General features: G+C 47.1%; 1 protein-coding gene across 1 annotated transcript in view; it reads left to right on the forward strand.

Annotated features, from left to right (window-relative positions):
• ITPRID2 (ITPR interacting domain containing 2) overlaps positions 1 to 17,599 on the forward strand; it is a 289,925-nt gene that overhangs the window by 13,957 nt on the left and 258,369 nt on the right. The window contains exons 5-7 of the mRNA XM_069616077.1: positions 9,253 to 9,286; positions 9,384 to 9,482; positions 9,799 to 10,007. Of these exons, the coding sequence (XP_069472178.1) occupies positions 9,253 to 9,286; positions 9,384 to 9,482; positions 9,799 to 10,007 (342 nt within the window). The remainder of the gene's footprint in view (positions 1 to 9,252; positions 9,287 to 9,383; positions 9,483 to 9,798; positions 10,008 to 17,599) is intronic.

Consider the following 17,599-nt stretch of genomic DNA (forward strand, 5'->3'; position numbering starts at 1 on the left):
TCCACTGAGTATGTTGTCTGTGCTAGACCGATCCTCGATCCTTGGCCGGGTTCAAGTGCCATTAGATTTGAGATGTCCCTTCTCTTCTAAGACTGGTCTAATTCCTGGGATGACCTAAGGTGATGGAGAATAATTGTCCTCGTGTCGTCAGGATCCAGTGTTAGGAAATGCCTAATATGGGCTCTGAAAATGTGGTTGGGTTGATTCCATCGAGTTTTCACTTTTTTTTTTTTTCTTTATTTCCAATTGACCACACATATATGCAGTGGGGAATCCACCCCCCCCCCCCTGCAGCTCCCCTGACCACCCACCTATATTTATATCCACGATTTCGCACCCCCACATATATTTGCGGTAATTTTCGATTTAAAAACAAAAGAAACTGGCCATATCGGATGCACAGCAATCTGCCAACACTGAAAATGCAGCTGTTCTGGATATGTCTACTAGCACCACCAAGCGGAAATGGAACGCTAAGAGTGCTTCTGGAGCCTCCCCATTGATAACATTGGCCCAGATGAATAGTCCTTTGCAGACTTAGAACTACAGTCGAACCGCTTGGCCTTTCACTAAAACCTTGGGTCTAACGAGCTCTCCTGTACTGCACTTTCCACTAGAAATGTGAGAGTCCAATCAAGGGGTACCATGCACACTTGTGAGGACAATAACGACCGTAGTTCCTTGAATGAGAAGCTTTCTGTCATTGATTTCACGTCCCCCTCCCACGCCCACTTCAGCCATTTTTGTGGTCTCATTATCTCCTCAAGTAACCGAAGGTTCGACTTCTTCAGATCAATCTGATCACCAGTTTTGGTAGCAAAAGCCCCATGTTAAGCTTCAGGGTTTGAAATAGCTGGGAGCAATTTAGCTCCTGGCTCTACTCTTGGAAGTGCCTGATTTAAAACAGACTACCATGAGTTACGTTTCGCTCCCCAGTCCAACTGGTGCCTTACAAGCATGCATGTGTGATATTTTTGAGTGTTTGAGAATGTAAATCGGGAAGAAGTTGGACAGATCTTGCACCCATTCAAATAAATTGGATCCTATATAATATGCAGAATGTTTGTGTGCATCCCCTGTGGAAGTTAGATTTATGGTGCATTGGGTACTTGCTACTGGGTCTCCAGCAGCAGCTCCTCCCAACTTTGCAATTCCGTGACTCCAAGGGAGCTGATTTGAGCTCTCTGCTCATCTAATCTTAATTATGAAACCCGAAGCCTATTCTTTATCCTGCTTTCGAATACCAATGAAGCCTAGCATCCGTCTTGTTCTTCAGGAAGACCTGAATGGTTCTCAAGAGTTATGGGCAATGCCTATGTCCACCTGAGCCACATCCATACATTTACATTTTCCTGTCCTGACTTTTCAAAATACTACTTTTAATGAGCTTGGAGCAGCCCTTCCATTCTGCTGTGCAGAACCATAGCTTGATGGCTGTAGGCACTTTCATGGGAGGTGGCCCTCCTGAGATTTGGGGAGTGGGTTATTGCAGTTTGTTGTGGGGGCAGGCTAATACCTCAACTAATTGAAGACCTTCTGGCCTCTTGTCAGTATATTCAGGGCTTTCTGCTTGACACCCGTAGCAGGTCCAAACCATTTATGTATGTCAAACCGGAGCATTACCGTTCCAGGTTGCCATAGAAATGTTATCTTTTATTTACTCTAAATACATGCAAGTCTAATACTAACACAGTAATCTCTGGCAACACAGCAGAGTGAACCAAAACCTAGCAATTAACTGCTGCAGCAGATTTGTTTTCATTCAATTAATATAGCTGGGTGAGATGTAAACGTGTGTTGGACAAGCACATTACCTGTCCTTGTTTCTTGCTCGACAGAGCCGCTCCGGATGGGTATGTTCTTACATGTGCACTTGTCAGCTTGTCTGACGCTGTCCTCCAATGAGAGTGTGATAAAGCAAAGAGAACAAAGGAGCATCTGTGTCTCTTAAGTAACGGGTAATGTTGATCCACCTTCCTGAGCTAAACCTGCTCTACTGTGTTTGCCCTCCCCCCCGAGTGCTTTCTGGGGCTCTGCTTCCACCAGGAATTTTACCTGCGCATATCCCTTTGGTAAGTGACCCTGAAGTGTGTACCAATGAAGTCTGTTGCCATGGCGCATGGTGTATAGCTGGAAATTGTCTTGGCACTTGAGTGAGCCTGTGACTTAATGGATGCCAATCCATTGCAACCAATTTGGGAACATTACACAGACAGGCCCTGCTAGTTGAGGGCTGTGGTGAGTTTGTTAGACTCCCCATCTTTGCCTTTAGAAGTAGAGGACTGCTAGGGACAGGGCTACCCTGACTCTCACCTGACACGCCTCCGTAAGGGTGGATGAGGTGGGATTCTGCAGGGCTGCTGCTCCTGATAGGCACTGTATCACTTCCCTGCCTCCTGTGAGACTAGAACGGGTGCTAGACTCCCTGCGGGACAGCTCATGGTGACTGGAAATCCAAAGGTATAACCAAACAATCTTTGTCTTTAGTAAGAGTTAACTATGAGACTTAAATGGAGATCCCTCTAGAATTGGGGATGAGCTTCAGCGAAAGCGTGAACCAGTGGTGCTCCTCGAATACCCTTGGAATAAATTACTGATAGGATTGTGAGCGTGCAATATCCGCAAACATGCTTGATTACGACAACACTTACCATAGCAATAGACTCAAAATAGAGGATGGTGCCTTGAGGGACTTTAAGACGTGTGAGGCCAGAGTGACTCAGAACTATGTGGTGTCTTGTTCTATGTTACATGGAATCCCAAAATGACGCGACTGCCATGCCCCACTTTTATCCCGCACAGACCCTCATTGGGATAATTAGGCTCATATGTTATGTTACCAATCCACATGGGCTGATGGAGTGGAGCAACCGAACTATAGAAAATGACAAATCCCTGTACCCCATTCTAACAAAAAAGGGGAATAACCTGCTGGGTAGGAGATGCCCAAGCCACCCTTTTTTCTTTTTTGTTTAGGGCAGATAAAAGGAATTGGAAAAACAGTGGAAGAGAGGATCTTGAGGGAGACATGCGTCTGTCCCTGCTACCTTTTTGTCAAAGGTAAGGACCAGGAAGAAAGAGTTCCTAGGGAGCCTGCAGGGACAGACCAGAGGACCTATCCAGCAGAAGACTGCTTAGTTGAAGAGGCTGATTAGGAGGTGAAGATATGCACTTCTTGCCTTGAGTGCAAAAAGCCTAGAATGTCCACCAGCAAACCTCCTCACCTCACACACACCCAGGGTGATAGACTGGTCTGCAGCAGGTGGGGCATTAAAATCTAGTCTTGTCTGACAATGAGCCAGGTGTGGTGGCTAGAAAGGCCTATCCCCACAATTGAAGAGACAGCCTGGTTTATTGAAAGGTCTAAAGAGCGTGGCGACTACCCAAAGCAGAGAAGCCACTCATTGTGAATCTGGAAAGTTGGGCCTAGTGGGAGAGGCTAAATCAACTGAAAGTTGACGGTACCAGAAGAATAACCTGCGGTGAATCATTTAAATCTGGGCTGGTGCAGCCCTGGGAGAAAGCTGTAAAACATCTTGGGACCAGCCGTAAGCCAAAGCTGGGAATGCATACAGCCCAGTTAAGAACTCTGGGTCCACAATTTGTATTTGTGTTTGCGCCAAGGGCAGAAGAGAAAATGAACAGTAAAATGGATGATCAGAAAAAAAATATTGGGGAAGAGGGGCTCAAAGCTTTGAACCTAGAATGGAAAACTAGCGAGGAAGGACGGATTAGGAGGGGTGAAGGAGTTCTGTTACCGTGAGAGGAGGGGAAAAGGAGAGAACTGCATGGGGTGGCTTGGGCACAGCTACGACAATGAGATTGAGAGCTAATGGCATGAGGCGGAGAGTAGAAAGAACATTGAGATTAAAGATCAGGTGAAGTGAGGCCATGAAGACTCTTGAAGGTAATATAAAGCATTGAAAAAGAGACTACCTTTGAAAGAAAGCCAAGAAAGAGTGAAGAGATGAACGAAGGGCGAAGAGAAGAACGCGAACAGAAAGATAGTGAATGGAGCGAAGAGGTTAGAGCTGGTAAACGGGAAGACCAAAGAGTAAAGAACAGTAAAAAAGACTGGAGAAAACAAAAGTCGACATTAAGATTTTAGTAGCAGAGAAAGCCAGCAGGTAACGAATCTTGGGGAAAGTTGAATAGATGAAAATGACAGTTTAAGGATATGGAGTTGACGAGAGGAGGGAGAAAGTGCATAATGAAGAAATACACTGAAATTGCACACAGTATCAGAAAATGGGAAGAGGGAGCAGAAATGGTTGGAGGGAGAGGGGAGAAGAAAGATGGGTAGAAGAGTACTTCAGTCTTTGAAGGATTAAGATGAAGGAAACTAAGATGCATCGGGTGTTGTCTAGCAAGTAAGAAGGATGCGTGAACTGAATCGGTGCAGCTTGAGAAGAACACACAGATTTGAGAACTGTAAGTGTAAAAGTGAAAACATCCAAATTTAGCAATTCTCTCTGAAAGGGAAGTGTAGAGGGAAAAGGGGAGCGGTCCAAGAACGGAGTTTATGGGGCCACTGAACTGCAAAGGAAGAGGGGCGGGAATAAGTGCCGGACCAGGAAACTGAACAAGTATGATTAGAATGTTAGGACAAAGTACAGTGAGACAACCCAAGGAAGAAATGGGGCGGGGGGGTGCGGGGGGGGGGACGGGGGGGGGGGAAAGGGTGCGGTGATCAGAGAGATTAAGCGGCACCAGAAAAGATGAGTGTTTATAGAATGTCTGGCACTAAGAAGAGTTGGTGACCTAGAGTAAATCTGTTGTGGTAGAGTGCATAGGGGATAAATCGGATTGGTGAAGGGGAAGACCATGTGGAGATTAAGTAGCAAGATGAGGAAGACTTTAGAATAAAAAAGACTGATCACCCCGAGATGCAGTCAAATGAGGTCTGAGCTCTGTAGAGACATTTGGCAGTGTCTGTCAGCGATGGGAGAGCAAAAATGAAAGTCAAAGGGGGGCGCGGGTGAATGCAACAGGAGAATTTAAGATGGAAAAATTGTTGTCAATGGGCCCTTTGTGATGGGCCTGTGTGGATTGGTAACATTATGGATGAGCCTGATTAGCCTGAATGAGGGTCTGTGCGGGATTAAAGGGTGGTACGGCAGTCGGCACCATTTTGGGATTTTTGCTTCTCACCCAGATTTTGGGACTGGGATGCAGAACTCGCCTTTACTGGTTTCTCATAGACAATCTTGGCATCCTTCTCCGGGCCCTATGGCAGGATTTTCAGATTCTTTTAAGTGTGTAGCTAAAATAGCTTCTTTCCATCCACCCCTAAAACATTATTCCCTCCACCCCCCACATAGCAGTAGTCCAAGGGATCGTTTGCATCTGCTAGACCCGCTGGAAAGTAAGTTTTGATTTCGATTCTTTGTGGGAACAAGGGAGTGTGGTGTGCACGTGGTAGGATGACACGTAAAGGAATACTGGTATGCCACATATATTGTGAAAAGACATGCCCACACACAATCAAGTCCCTTTCACTTTATAAGGCGAGACCCTATTGTTAGTCCCACCATTAATGCAAGTGGGAATAACGGTGGCCGATTGGCGTTCAGCAACTGCCAGGAATGGCCTATGGTGGCATGGCCTACAATCCACATAGTTGCCTGCACACGGTTTATGCTAACTACGCATTTCCCACTGTACTGACCCACACCTAGACTCCTTGTGCATGCAGCAGATACATCCAGAAGGGCTCCTTCTCTGCAGAATGGCTCCCACCCCAGTGGAAGGCGTTTTTGGACAGCCAGGTGGTGGTGGCAGGCTGTACTGTTTGGTTTGATTTCACAGGTTGCTAGTGTGTTCTTTTTTTCCAGATGGTTCAGTCCACTGTTCTGGGCCTCCCTGATCAGCACATTATGGTTCCAAGACAGGCCCGCGCATTCCCACTCTAGTGGCGCGAATTGAGATGTTGGGTGGCTATTGATGAGCCGGCCTCCTCCGTAGTGGGAGCGAGGGTTACTTTTCTCGGGATTTGCAATCCCAGTACTTATAGGTAAAATGGCACCTAGGTGGAACTGGCAGAACTTGACTACAGTGGGTTTCTATTTTTACATGAACGGTTGTCCTTTCTTTTTTCTTCTAAACCAAGTGAGCCCTGCTAATTTGATTCTAGATCGGCGTGTCCCATGTGGCAGTATTTTAAATGTGCAGGACGTGTTGTTGGCATGTTCGTTTCGGTTGGGCTGCATGTTGTGACATGTCCGTGCACGCTTGAAGGCCGCTGCGTTGGTGATCTGCATGCAGCTCCCCAGCACTCCTAGCCGAGGCTCCTATTTGCACTGCGGATGACTAATCTTATGCTGCGCATAGAGTAACCGTCATTGGGCCCATTCAACCGACTGTTGCCAGCCGGTGGCTAGCAACACAGTCCTGATGCAGCAATCGCAGTTGGCAGGCAGGCAGGCAGAGATTGAGGACTGACTCGTGGGTGGTGTTCATCGCTAGAGTCTACATTTAATGGTTTTGGGGTTGGGGGGTGGGGAGTACTTCTTGTACAAGGTGTCTTATAGATTCAAAAACGTATAGTTTGTATTTTGGTGAAGAGTGCACACACAGACTTCACTGCAAGAACAAACAGCAGGGCATCTGCAAGCAGGTTACAAAACCTTCAAATCTGAGCATCCCTTTCTCTCCACCTCTTGAGCCCCCTGCGCCCCCCACCCTGATCGCAGGCGGAGCCAGGATTGTTTAACAAGTGGGGCCTAAAGTGAAGTTTGGGCCCACCGCAGTGACAGTAACAGCTGTTAATGCCCAGACAGTGCTTCTGAATGGGCATTTTCAGATTTTGGGTGGACCTTGCCCACTCAGGCCCTACCCTCTGTACACCTCTGCCCCGATTCCAAAATGGTGGGGGAAAAGTCTTCATCCACTTTAGGAATTTGCTGACATGAACATATTTTGACAAAATCAAGAGCTTTGCATGTTTTCAATTGCAAACCACATCTGTGCAAAATTCGGCATTGTCTAGCCTCTCCATTGACATGGATTTTAATCGAAAAATCCTTTCTAAAGTGGTTTTAAATGTAGGGAGAAGGCAATAATTTTCAGTGGTACTTGACCCTTCTGGGCAGCTCTAGTCTGTTTGAGCCAAAGGGCTTTGGGATAGATAAGTACAGTGCCCCCTTTGTATGTTCGTGTGGGCGGTTTCTCGTACTGGCTACCCTCCAGTGGGACCCTGGGGGTAATGAAGCCATTGTGGAGCAGGTGCTGCGGGGAGTGCCAGGCACACGCCTCCTGTCCTCTGGGCCCTAGGCAGGCACAAAGGCTTTGCTTACCTACTGTTCCTCCCCTCGCAGCTTTGCAGCCTCCGTTCTCGCTATTTTTGCAGGACTAGGGAGCTGGCTGGAGTGAGGCAACCGGGACGGCAAGCATTACTCCCCCTCTGTGCTGCGTTTCTCCCGGTCTCTTCGCTGTTGGGGTGAGCGTGTCAGTGTGCATCAGTAGGAGGACAGCGATGCTGCACTCCATGGCCAGTATGGGTGTGGGTTGGGTCGAAGAGGAAGCCGGGCACTTGGTGACAACCTTTGGCAAAGTGTGCACTTGGGCATTACAGGCCAATGCTTGGCAGTGGAACACGTTCCTGTGCAGTTCATGACAAACCTATACAGTGGCGATGTTATTGGGCACTTGATGGCCCGTGCTTAATAACAGGGCAAGTAGTTGGGCATTTGCTGTGGCATTGCCAGGAATCAAATTTAGGAGGGGCACAGAGGGGGCCGAAGACACAAGTAGGGAGGGAACAGACAAGTAGGGGGGCCCTATGAAAGGTAATGTGATGTCACAAGCACTCCTGCAGAGAGGCTTCTGTGCGCACCAACTACCCACACCCCACTGTACCTCCTCTTCCATTACAATGCAGGCACGAAACCATTCAGTGACTAATGGCCCATCGTTTGCAGTTTCCTGCGCTACAATCTGATGGCAGGGACAGCATACTATGGGGGTCACTGTGCAGAAGCCGGGTAGGAACAGCCGAGAAGTGGCTCGTGCTCATGTTCATACCGATGCCGGAATGCATACGTTCAGACAAAAAGGAGTATTGCTGTGTGATATGCAGACATTTGCCTCAGTGAGTGTCACAAATAACACCACGCAAAGAGAACAAAGCCACTGCTCGCCTTAGGTAGAGGGGGGGGCACATGATTTCAGAGGGGGTGCACTGCCCCGCATAACTCCCCCTTAGCGATGCCACTGGATTTGATAGCAATTCTCGGAAGTGTGGATAGTACTTCAATTTTTGGCTGTCAATTGGGTACCTGATCACAATCCTTGGCAATGGGCCCAGTAAGCTATGCATTTCATTACCATCTCCGGTATTGCTACTTTATGGGTGTTTTCACGCAACACTGACGGTGTTGGGACTAACTGCATTTTTATCACAATCTTAGCCTTCTGTTCTTACCTTGCAGAGAGGTGTGTTTGTGTGTGTGTGTTTATAACAGGAGTACCTTGCACATGATGTGAGCTTTGGCTGTTTTAATGGAAATGAATAGTGTTTGATTCAAGTATCTGCCCTTTGGGATTACTTCTTGTTGTGTACCTGGGAATGCACGGACTATGAAGACGGGAAACTGTTGCTCTGTACAAAGGAAAAGATGATGTTTGCAGTGAAATGTTTGTTGGATTGCATCAAGATAAAATTAAAGTAAAGCTATGACCATAGACGACACTCGCATATCGTTGCTTAACTAGGCAAGTGCTGATTTGTTGAGGGGGGGAAAGGGGTTAAATCATGTACCCTACTTGATGTGAACGTTGGTACAATGACTGCCGATTGTTCTACAGTGCACCACGTGACAGTGATGCAGCATTACTAGAACATCTTAAAGGTTGGCTTTTGTACTGGGGCCACTTTTTACTTGAGATCTTCTCCTGGCCAAATAGGGAAGCTAAACTCAGCTGTTCAATTCAGACTAGATATGCAGAGCGTAAAGTGCAAAAAGGTGTGACCTTAATTCCGCTAAGAGGTGGCCAGAAATATTGAAGGCTCCGTTCCAGAACTGAACCCCCAGATAACCTGTGATTTCCCCCACAGAATTTAGCCAAACATTGCCACATTGCCACCCCTCAGCATGCCCACATGCAAAATGAACTGACCAGTCCTCTATCTGCCCAGAGCACGCGTGCGCAGAGTACGCATGCAGGTGCTGGGTAATTGCTTGCTGGCCTGTAATTCGTACCACAAGACTGTTGCCCGGCAATCGTTTTTCATTCTGTTTTCTTTACTTCCAGCCGATCATCTCAATAAGCAGATGGATTCCGCATGGTAAGTATCTGCGCCCATGTCATCCTAAAATGTCGGCGAATTGATGCGAGGATCTGCCCTGTCCCACTCCCCATTTCTGCACATTCTCGTTTTGCAGCAATGGGATGTCGGCGAAGGACCGGCGACTCCAGTTCTTCCAGAAAGGACGAAGCATGAACTCCACTGGCTCTGGCAAAAGCAGTGCGACAGTTTCAAGGTAAACACCTCTTCTAGTGACATTGCACAGCTTGCTGGAATATTTTGGCCTTAAAACTTCAGGAAACTGATTCACTTTTTTTAACTTGGCTTATTTTCATGTAGTTGTAGACAATACATTTTACGTTTGCTGCCGTTACTTGGCAGTAAGCGGAAGGGGGTGGGGTAAGTAGCGGAACATTTCTTTCCCTCCCTCCCCCCCCCACTCCCCCTTCGGAAAGGGGAGTTTGAAGATTCCAATTCCAAACCCTTCATGTCCCGTTGTTAGGAACATGTTCGAAGCTGAGCCCTTGCTCACGTTTTTGGATTCTGCTTAGCGTTTCAGAGTTATTGGATCTGTATGAAGAAGACCCCGAAGAGATTCTTTACAATCTTGGATTTGGGAGAGACGAGCCAGACATTGCGGATAAAATTCCCCCAAGGTTTTTCAACGCTTCTTCTGGGGCCCGAGGGATCGACATTACAGTGTACCTGAACGCCCAGCTCCAGCGCATGGAGGTGGAAAACCCAAACTTTGCTCTGACAAGTAAGCACCTTTGTCATTCTATTTTTGCCAACCTGTTCCACTGCAAACACGTGTTGCTCCAGATGTGTTATTGACCAGTGCGTTCTTGCTTTCTTACACCGCTTGCCCAAGCCCTGTGATGTTCTTTCTCCCATGGTCTGTACTTAGGCTGGTGGGCCTTAATCAAGATGGGGGAAACTATTCTGTGTTTCTGCAGCTAGTCCTGCTGACAAAAGAGCTTTTGCAATTCTAGAGCATAGCATACGCTATTTAACGAGACCTTCTGTAGCGATGGTTAGTTCCTGAAGAGGTTTAATGGGGATCGCGTAGCACATTTTACAGGCCAGACGGTCTGAAATGGACTCTAGTAGAGTCCCATTTATCACACAAAGGAGCCAGAAGGTATTCTACATTTGACACCCCTATGGTTGATATGCATTGGCCCAGTCTGCCGCTGTTTGAAAGCCGCCAGTAAAAATGTTTCAGACGGCATTCCCTTTCACTCCACTATGCAGGACCAAGGGGTTTAGGCAGGCAGTGGTGTAGATGAGTGATTGTGGTACAGAGATTCGAGGGATATCCAGTGTTATAATTAGTGCCTTCCTGGCTTTAATTACCTGCAGTATTCACAAAGCAGTATTATGAGTTTAAAACTATTGTTTTTCTCTTTTTGGGGTGGTCCATATGTGTATGGGTGGTATACAATGGTGACAAGAGGCTGTATAGAGACTACCTCCAGTGTAACAAATATGCATTTTCCTGAGAGCGCCATCCTCCCTCGATTGAGGAGATTCATAGCACAACTGTGCACTAAGGTCCTTTGCGCTGTCGCGTCTCAGCTGAACCGGCACGTGTGGTGTTGAGCGCGGTAGAGCAGAGATTATTGGGTAACGTACGATGAGGACTATTGAAGGGCATGGGAGTGGTTTTGGAAGATGCACAAAAAAGATGGTGTAACTTGTGTTGGTGAGAGCCCAGTCAGTGAAGAAGGATGCCGGGCATCAGAAGTGACCTGAATTGCATGGTGGCATTGATGACTGTGGTTTTGGTAGGGGGTTTGTGAGTGGGATCTGTGGAGGACACTGCAGGAAGACTGGTTTGTATAATGTAGTTGGAAGCCAAGGCTGAGTGATTTGGCTACTAGTGTAAACCTCTTGCAGACTAATTGGCTGTGCCTCTAGTCTGGAAGTGGATGTTGTTGTCTATGAGAAGGCTAAGCAGGGCACCGTTGACAAAGCTGAGGCCGTTTTGGATTGGCAGCAAGCTGGGCTCAGCAGGGGCTGGGGAGCTAGTCCAGCTTGCTGGAGCCAAGTGCAGTACTTGCTCTGAACTGTGCAGATCCCATTGGCTTGCACAGCCTGCATGTGCAAGTGACCAGACCTCGGCTGTACCCATTTTTGTTTTAGCTTCATTCCACCTATATGCCGAAACAAATGCCTTGGAATGCAGCTAGGGAGAGAGTTGGCATACGAGGAGGGATACAATGCTTGTAGGTTGTGTTATTTACCCACCCATTGACTGCCCGTGGCCATGCTAATCCCCATGGCCATTCCACGCATATTCTGCGCCGCCCCTGCCCAAAACACACTGTCCTGTGATCTCTTTGAACTAACTGTAGTAAACCTTTAAATCAAACTTTGCACTAAAAGTGCTTGCCAGTTTTTATTTTATTGTATTTATTTTTTAGAGCTAATGGATTAAGTGGTGCTGTTAAAGTGCTACTGGTGTAACAAAAATGTCTTAACCAGGTCTGCCTTTAGCCACTTGATCTATAAGGAACCTTTGTATTATTCACTGAAGTCCTGTTGAAGCCAAACCGGTTGCCTTTGCCAAAGGTTTTGTTAGAGGTATTAGATGGTCATATGACGCCCATGTACGTGCATCATTTTCAAGCTGCTGCTTTTAATGGCCAGTTAGTAACATTGCGCCAAAGCGTGGCAAATAACTTTCCCTTATCCACACAAAAGCCAAAACCGGAGGCATTGCAAGTGCTCGTTTATTTAGTAGATTAAATGACTGCGCGTGGCATGGCAGGCAGGCACTGAAGGGGCATGGCACTGTTGCCTGTCGAGGAATGCTATGCAGATCACGGAAAGGGGCCGTGGCACTGGTGCAGCTCTTTACAGCCTTCCATCTTGGCCCCCCATTGATCGGTGTTCAGCTCTGCCATTCCTCTCATGTCCTGCTCGTGCTTCTCTTAGCCCTCCTCTATTCTCTGCACTGTCTACACATGCACTCCCGATATCACCTAAATTTTCTCTTCGCTCTGAACATCTTCACCTTCTCGCTGTCTCGGGTCCCCCTCGACCCCTACTAGCGCCCACATTCTGGAGTGACCCCCTTCTCTCCTCTGATCTGCTCTCTTTTCACCTCTTCTGTGCTGCTCTGAAAGCTGACTTCCTTTCATTACCCTGACGTGTGCTTTGTTAACTTTCTATTTGTCATAATGCAAGCTATGTACAGTCTTCTCCTTGTTGTCCAGCGCTTTGGTGAAAGCGATATACACATCAATGACTAAGCGTGACTTGATGCACCACAGAATGGAAGCATCTTGTGCACTATTGCTTGTGAGCGCTCCTTTTCCTGCTGCCATGTCACCATCACATTGGTTTGTGTCTATACCCTAAGGAGGTGAAAAACTGAGCCTGCGTTTTATTTTTTAGATTTACATCAAAAAAAATGTTCAGCACTTCAGAGCAGCCCTTCTCTGTAGTGGGTACTTTGTGAATGTAGTCTTGTAAGAGATTTTTGTTTTGTTTTTGGGCCTAGTTGTGCCTAGGTATATTTCGAATGTGTGCAATCCATCATCTGCCGAATTGTTTTGCTGCTGCTACTGGGGCCTGGCCACTTCCTGATTCTTACAGGGACCAGACTCCCCCCTCCGCCCCCCCCACAGTCCCTTGCAGTATCCTCTGCATGCACTTCACCTTGACCACATCACTTTGTCTCCCCTTCTCCCTCTCTCGGGAGGATAGCTCAGCGGCAACATGCTCACCTTGGAAGCAAGATGACGCATAGCCGCACAGGTTTGATCCCTGGGTCCGCTCTTACAAACGTCTGCCTCCTGGCACTTACCGCCCTGGCTTGTAGAGCACTGGACGCCCCCCTGGGTTCCCCCCACTATTGCAATTCACCTTCTACCCCTCCCCTGGCACTTAACCGCGAGCACTTGCATGGCAGGATTGTCACCAGGTCAATATAACCGTCTCATTTTCTGATTGATATCCCATGTCCCCACCCCCTCTCCCCTTTTTCTTGTCTTGTTGTGCCTGGAAACTCTTGTGTACAGGCACCACACAAACGTCCAATTGAGTATAATATACTTTAAGTTGCTATTTGTAGTGATTTGAGCCATACGTCCTCTCTTCTTACACACTTCTGGATCTGCCAGCCTCCTCTAATGGAAATGGAAACTCGTGATTAAAATATGGGGAAAAAATGGCAAATTGCAAGATTCTAACTAGGCAACTAATGCCACTCCACCCCATCCTGCATCTTCACACCCCCGCTCCAAGCATGAACACCCGTTCTCTATATGCACAGAGCCCACCATTTCTCGGACTCTCCAAAAGTGAGTTATCTCTTTTTAATGGAGAGTGCACATTAGTGTGAATAGTAAGAAAAAGAAATTGCTACAATGTAGCATAGGAGTCGGTCATATCGGCCCCTTCCCCCTTTTTCCTGTTACCCTTCCAGTAGCTGACATTGACTGCTAACCAGATGTTGCAGGATTCTGAGAGGGGATCCATATTAGTTGTAGATTAGCATGCCTTTGGAACACGAACTCTTTAATTGGTTACGTGGGCAAAGTATCGGTATGGGATACCTTGTTTCATTTCATAACCCACTGTGGTGACTTTGTTTACATATTTGTGTGGGCCATTTTCATTGTGTTCCTTCAAGGCAGCCTCTTTATTTTCATGTAACTTTTCCTCTCCGTCAAGGTACTTAAAACAATTGCACCTCCCGACCCTAGTAATCCCAAGCACTCTTCCAGCCATCCTCGAGCAGTTCTTTTCCTTTATTTCTGTTTGGTCTATTTGGTTTTCTTTTCGCTTCCCCCCCCCCACACACTTTAGTGTACTTCTTTTTTTTGGGGGGGGGGGGGATAACAGCCTCATACATTTTGCAACATAGTTATTTCAGTAACTTAATTTGAAATTGTTCATACTTTAGTTATTTTAGACTTATTTTTACTGTGTACCGCAACAGAAGCTCTCATGCCTGTATCCCGGATTGGGTTTCGGGTCATGGGGGGCCGTGGGGGAGGAGGGGTGGGGAATATGATCAGGAGGTCGGTGCCTTTGTGTAGCGTATGCAGTGGATAGGCATTTGTCTTGCAGGATGCTGACACTTTGTATGTTGGGCATCAGCACCGTGGAGACTGACTACAGTCCAACCTCTCGGTAAACTACGCATAACTTAGAACATCCCAGGGTTTTATCAGCTCACTGTTTGAAGAAATCCTAATTTATCTCTGTAGTGCCGACATGAATGTTCATTGCTGTCATCCACATGCGACTGTCTTTGCTGCTAACTCTGTACATTGCTGCTAGGCCTCCGATTGGTGCTTGGGCCACAGTAGATGAGTGCAGGACCTGTTGCTGCATGGAATCCTTTCTGGGTCCACACCTTGACATGGCGCTAGGATATTCATGCAGGCAAAAGCTACTTCCTCTCGAATCTAACTTATAGTGGAACATCCTATCCTCATTGTTGCCTGGTGAGCTTGTTTGAGTATGACTGAGGAGTCTCTTACCTGCTGAAGTTGGACGTTGCGAGAAGCAGAATGGGCTTCCGAGCTGGAGCACGTACAATCTAAGGCGCTGTTGTGACTGGTGGATCGCACTGACTTGTTTTGTATGCCACTACTTGGTCACCTGACCAGATCCTTTGAACATCTAAATGTTTGCACCGGGGATCCTATGAATTGAAACCGGTTGCTGAGTGGTTTGGTTTAAGAGTTTGATCCACTGAAGTACACGACCAATCGCTGCAGCAGAAGAACATATCCATTTTGCACCTCCTCTGGTGCAACGATTGACCCCATTGAGAGGATATTGTCTGTACTTCTGGCATTGGGCACTTTGCAGAGACCCCTTTGTTATGAATGAGGAGGGTTGATGCTGCTTTTGAAAATTGGGTCCAGTTTACTTTATGACCAAGATCCTCTGGGGAGGGAGTAAGAAGGGAAGGTAAAATCATTATCCAAAGTGGCATTATTACTTGGTCTGTGTTACAGGCCAACTTTGGCAGGGTCTGTGGCAAATCGGATTTGATTACCAACTTGAAGCTTTAAAAACTTGCCTTGAACCGCAGTTGATATGGGTATGCAGGATCAACCACACCCCTTCTCCCACCTGCTAGCCTCCCTGGAAATGGGCCAGGCCACCACAATGGGTAATACTTATGAAGACCCCCGATTCTGCATGAAAATGAGGGTGTGGGTTTTCTAAGAGCAACACTGATCACATACAGCAGACCTGCGAAGCTTCACACTGTCTTTCCAAGTCAGATTCCAATGGGCCTTCTTTGTTCCACTTGCTGCAGCGTTCCAAGAGTCCGTCTGCTTCATCTCAGTTTTTTTAACTCCTCTAGGATGAACCTACATTTATGAAGGGTGATCAGGACCATCTTGCCTAAGGCAGGCCTAGTTCTCTCCATAACCAGTCAGTAAAATAGTTTCCATATATCCAGAGTAGGATCTTTGTTTGGGAAAGGCGCGTTTGATGCACACTTCTATCCTGGGTGGTAGCGCTCAGCTTAATCATTGTTTTGGTGGCCATGTGGTGGCTCTCCTCTTGGTCGATCATGCTTAAGCAATTGCTGTGGTCCTGTATGGAATTGTGCATGGGAGGGAGAGGGGAGAGACCTAGATGGAGAGGTGCGCAAGTGGTGCACCGGGCAGCCAATGCTTTACGTTACTGAGGTTCCCATCAAATTCTATTCCTTTCCCATTTACAAGAACCTTGTAGTCTATGACCTGGCTGATGTGCTTGTCCTTATTCTGGACTGAGCATTTGGGCCTCCCGTTAATGGGTGCCCTTGCCTGGTTAAGGCATGTGCGACTGGGTGGGAGGTACCTTGGACCTCAGTCGACCTTGGTAGGATCCAAAGGTAATGGACCCTCCTGATTTTCGTCTAAGGAAGAAAAGGTACCGGGAATTACTGACAAGGCAATACTGCAGAAGACATCCAACAACCCCAGACACTCTTTACTTTGACTTGAAATGGGGGTATGGTCTCGGTCAATATTCCAGTGCAATGTTCCTTCATGAAAGACAGCCCTTGTACGGAAAACTCAGTTTAGCGACACTCCTATTGGGAGGCTGAAATGGGGCGGTGGAAGGGCCTTAATCCACCTGAGTAAGGGTGCCCCATTGGGATGGTTCTTGAAACACTCCTCAGTGCTCTTCTAACACGTTTTTGTGTTCCAGGTATGCAGGACCAAAGACTAGCTCTAAGCAATCTTGAGGCCAACATTAGCCATTTTCAAGAGTCCATGTTATGGGCCACAAGCATGGAAAGCCCTGTGGTGGCGTGTGCTTCATGCCGTACCGGTGGTTTGTAGGATGGGGAAGTGTACTTGGTGCATGACTCGTCTCCAACTCTGACCTCATGTCTTTGTGACAAACGCGTGATCTGCGTGGAATGCAAAGGAAACTACTTTTCCTCTTTCATGTATTCTAGCCAGTGTCTTAAATAATGATGCTTGCATTTTTTTTAATAGTGTTCTATAGCTTGAGAACGCTGTGTTTGTGCGTTTCATTTGCGTTTTCATAACCTCTATAGTCTGCTGATTAATGTAAATAATGTACCTTCTTACTTGACCTCAGATTTCTATCACTGATACCGGTTGTTAACTTGATTGTGGAATGGTGAGAGTATTGGCCTCTCATGGTTCAGCTCTTCCAGTCTATCTTCCGAAAATAAATGTGCAAAGCATCGCGCTTGCGCTTGTGAAGGCTCATTGAGCTGCTAGTAGTGATCATTTTGGATGTGAAAGGTCGTAGCCTTACTTGCTGGTTACGCAGAAATCTAGCGTTAAGGTCCTGTATCTTTTACTTCACTCCTCTCGCTCCATCGCCTTTTACAATGTGTTCTTCTGCTCCTGTAGTCAGACGTGGCTTGGTACTTTGGGTGACTGCAGTGAACTCCAACTGCAGTGCTCGTTTGTGGATGCAGCTATCGTCTGAATCCGTAAGGCGGTTACAACCCTGCAAGAATGGTGCCACTATCTAACTACTGGTTTTGCAAGGAGTGGTCTCACTAAAAAAGAATCGACGAAGCAAAGGGACTAATGTGGAGCAGAGAGAATTCTACGCCTGTGCTTTACCATGCCCATTTCATCCCATAAAACCTATCGGCATCCAAATAGGGGAGTTTCCCTTGCTCTTGCTACCACATTTTTCTTTTTAGGTTGTGACCCTGGAACATTTTGTACTTCTCACCAGTGGATATAGCCATCCACACCTAAAGATTTTCTCAACCCGTTTAGCACCCTTTGCGTAAGGTTTTCGAAGACCTTTGCTATAGCAAGGGACACGTCTGGACACTGTTCAACCTGGTCTGGAAATGGGCAAAATAGTCTCCACTCCTGGTAATCCTGAGGC

This window comes from Ambystoma mexicanum, chromosome 9 (genome assembly GCF_040938575.1).
Source record: "Ambystoma mexicanum isolate Mex_15411 chromosome 9, UKY_AmexF1_1, whole genome shotgun sequence".
Lineage (NCBI taxonomy): Eukaryota > Metazoa > Chordata > Amphibia > Caudata > Ambystomatidae > Ambystoma > Ambystoma mexicanum.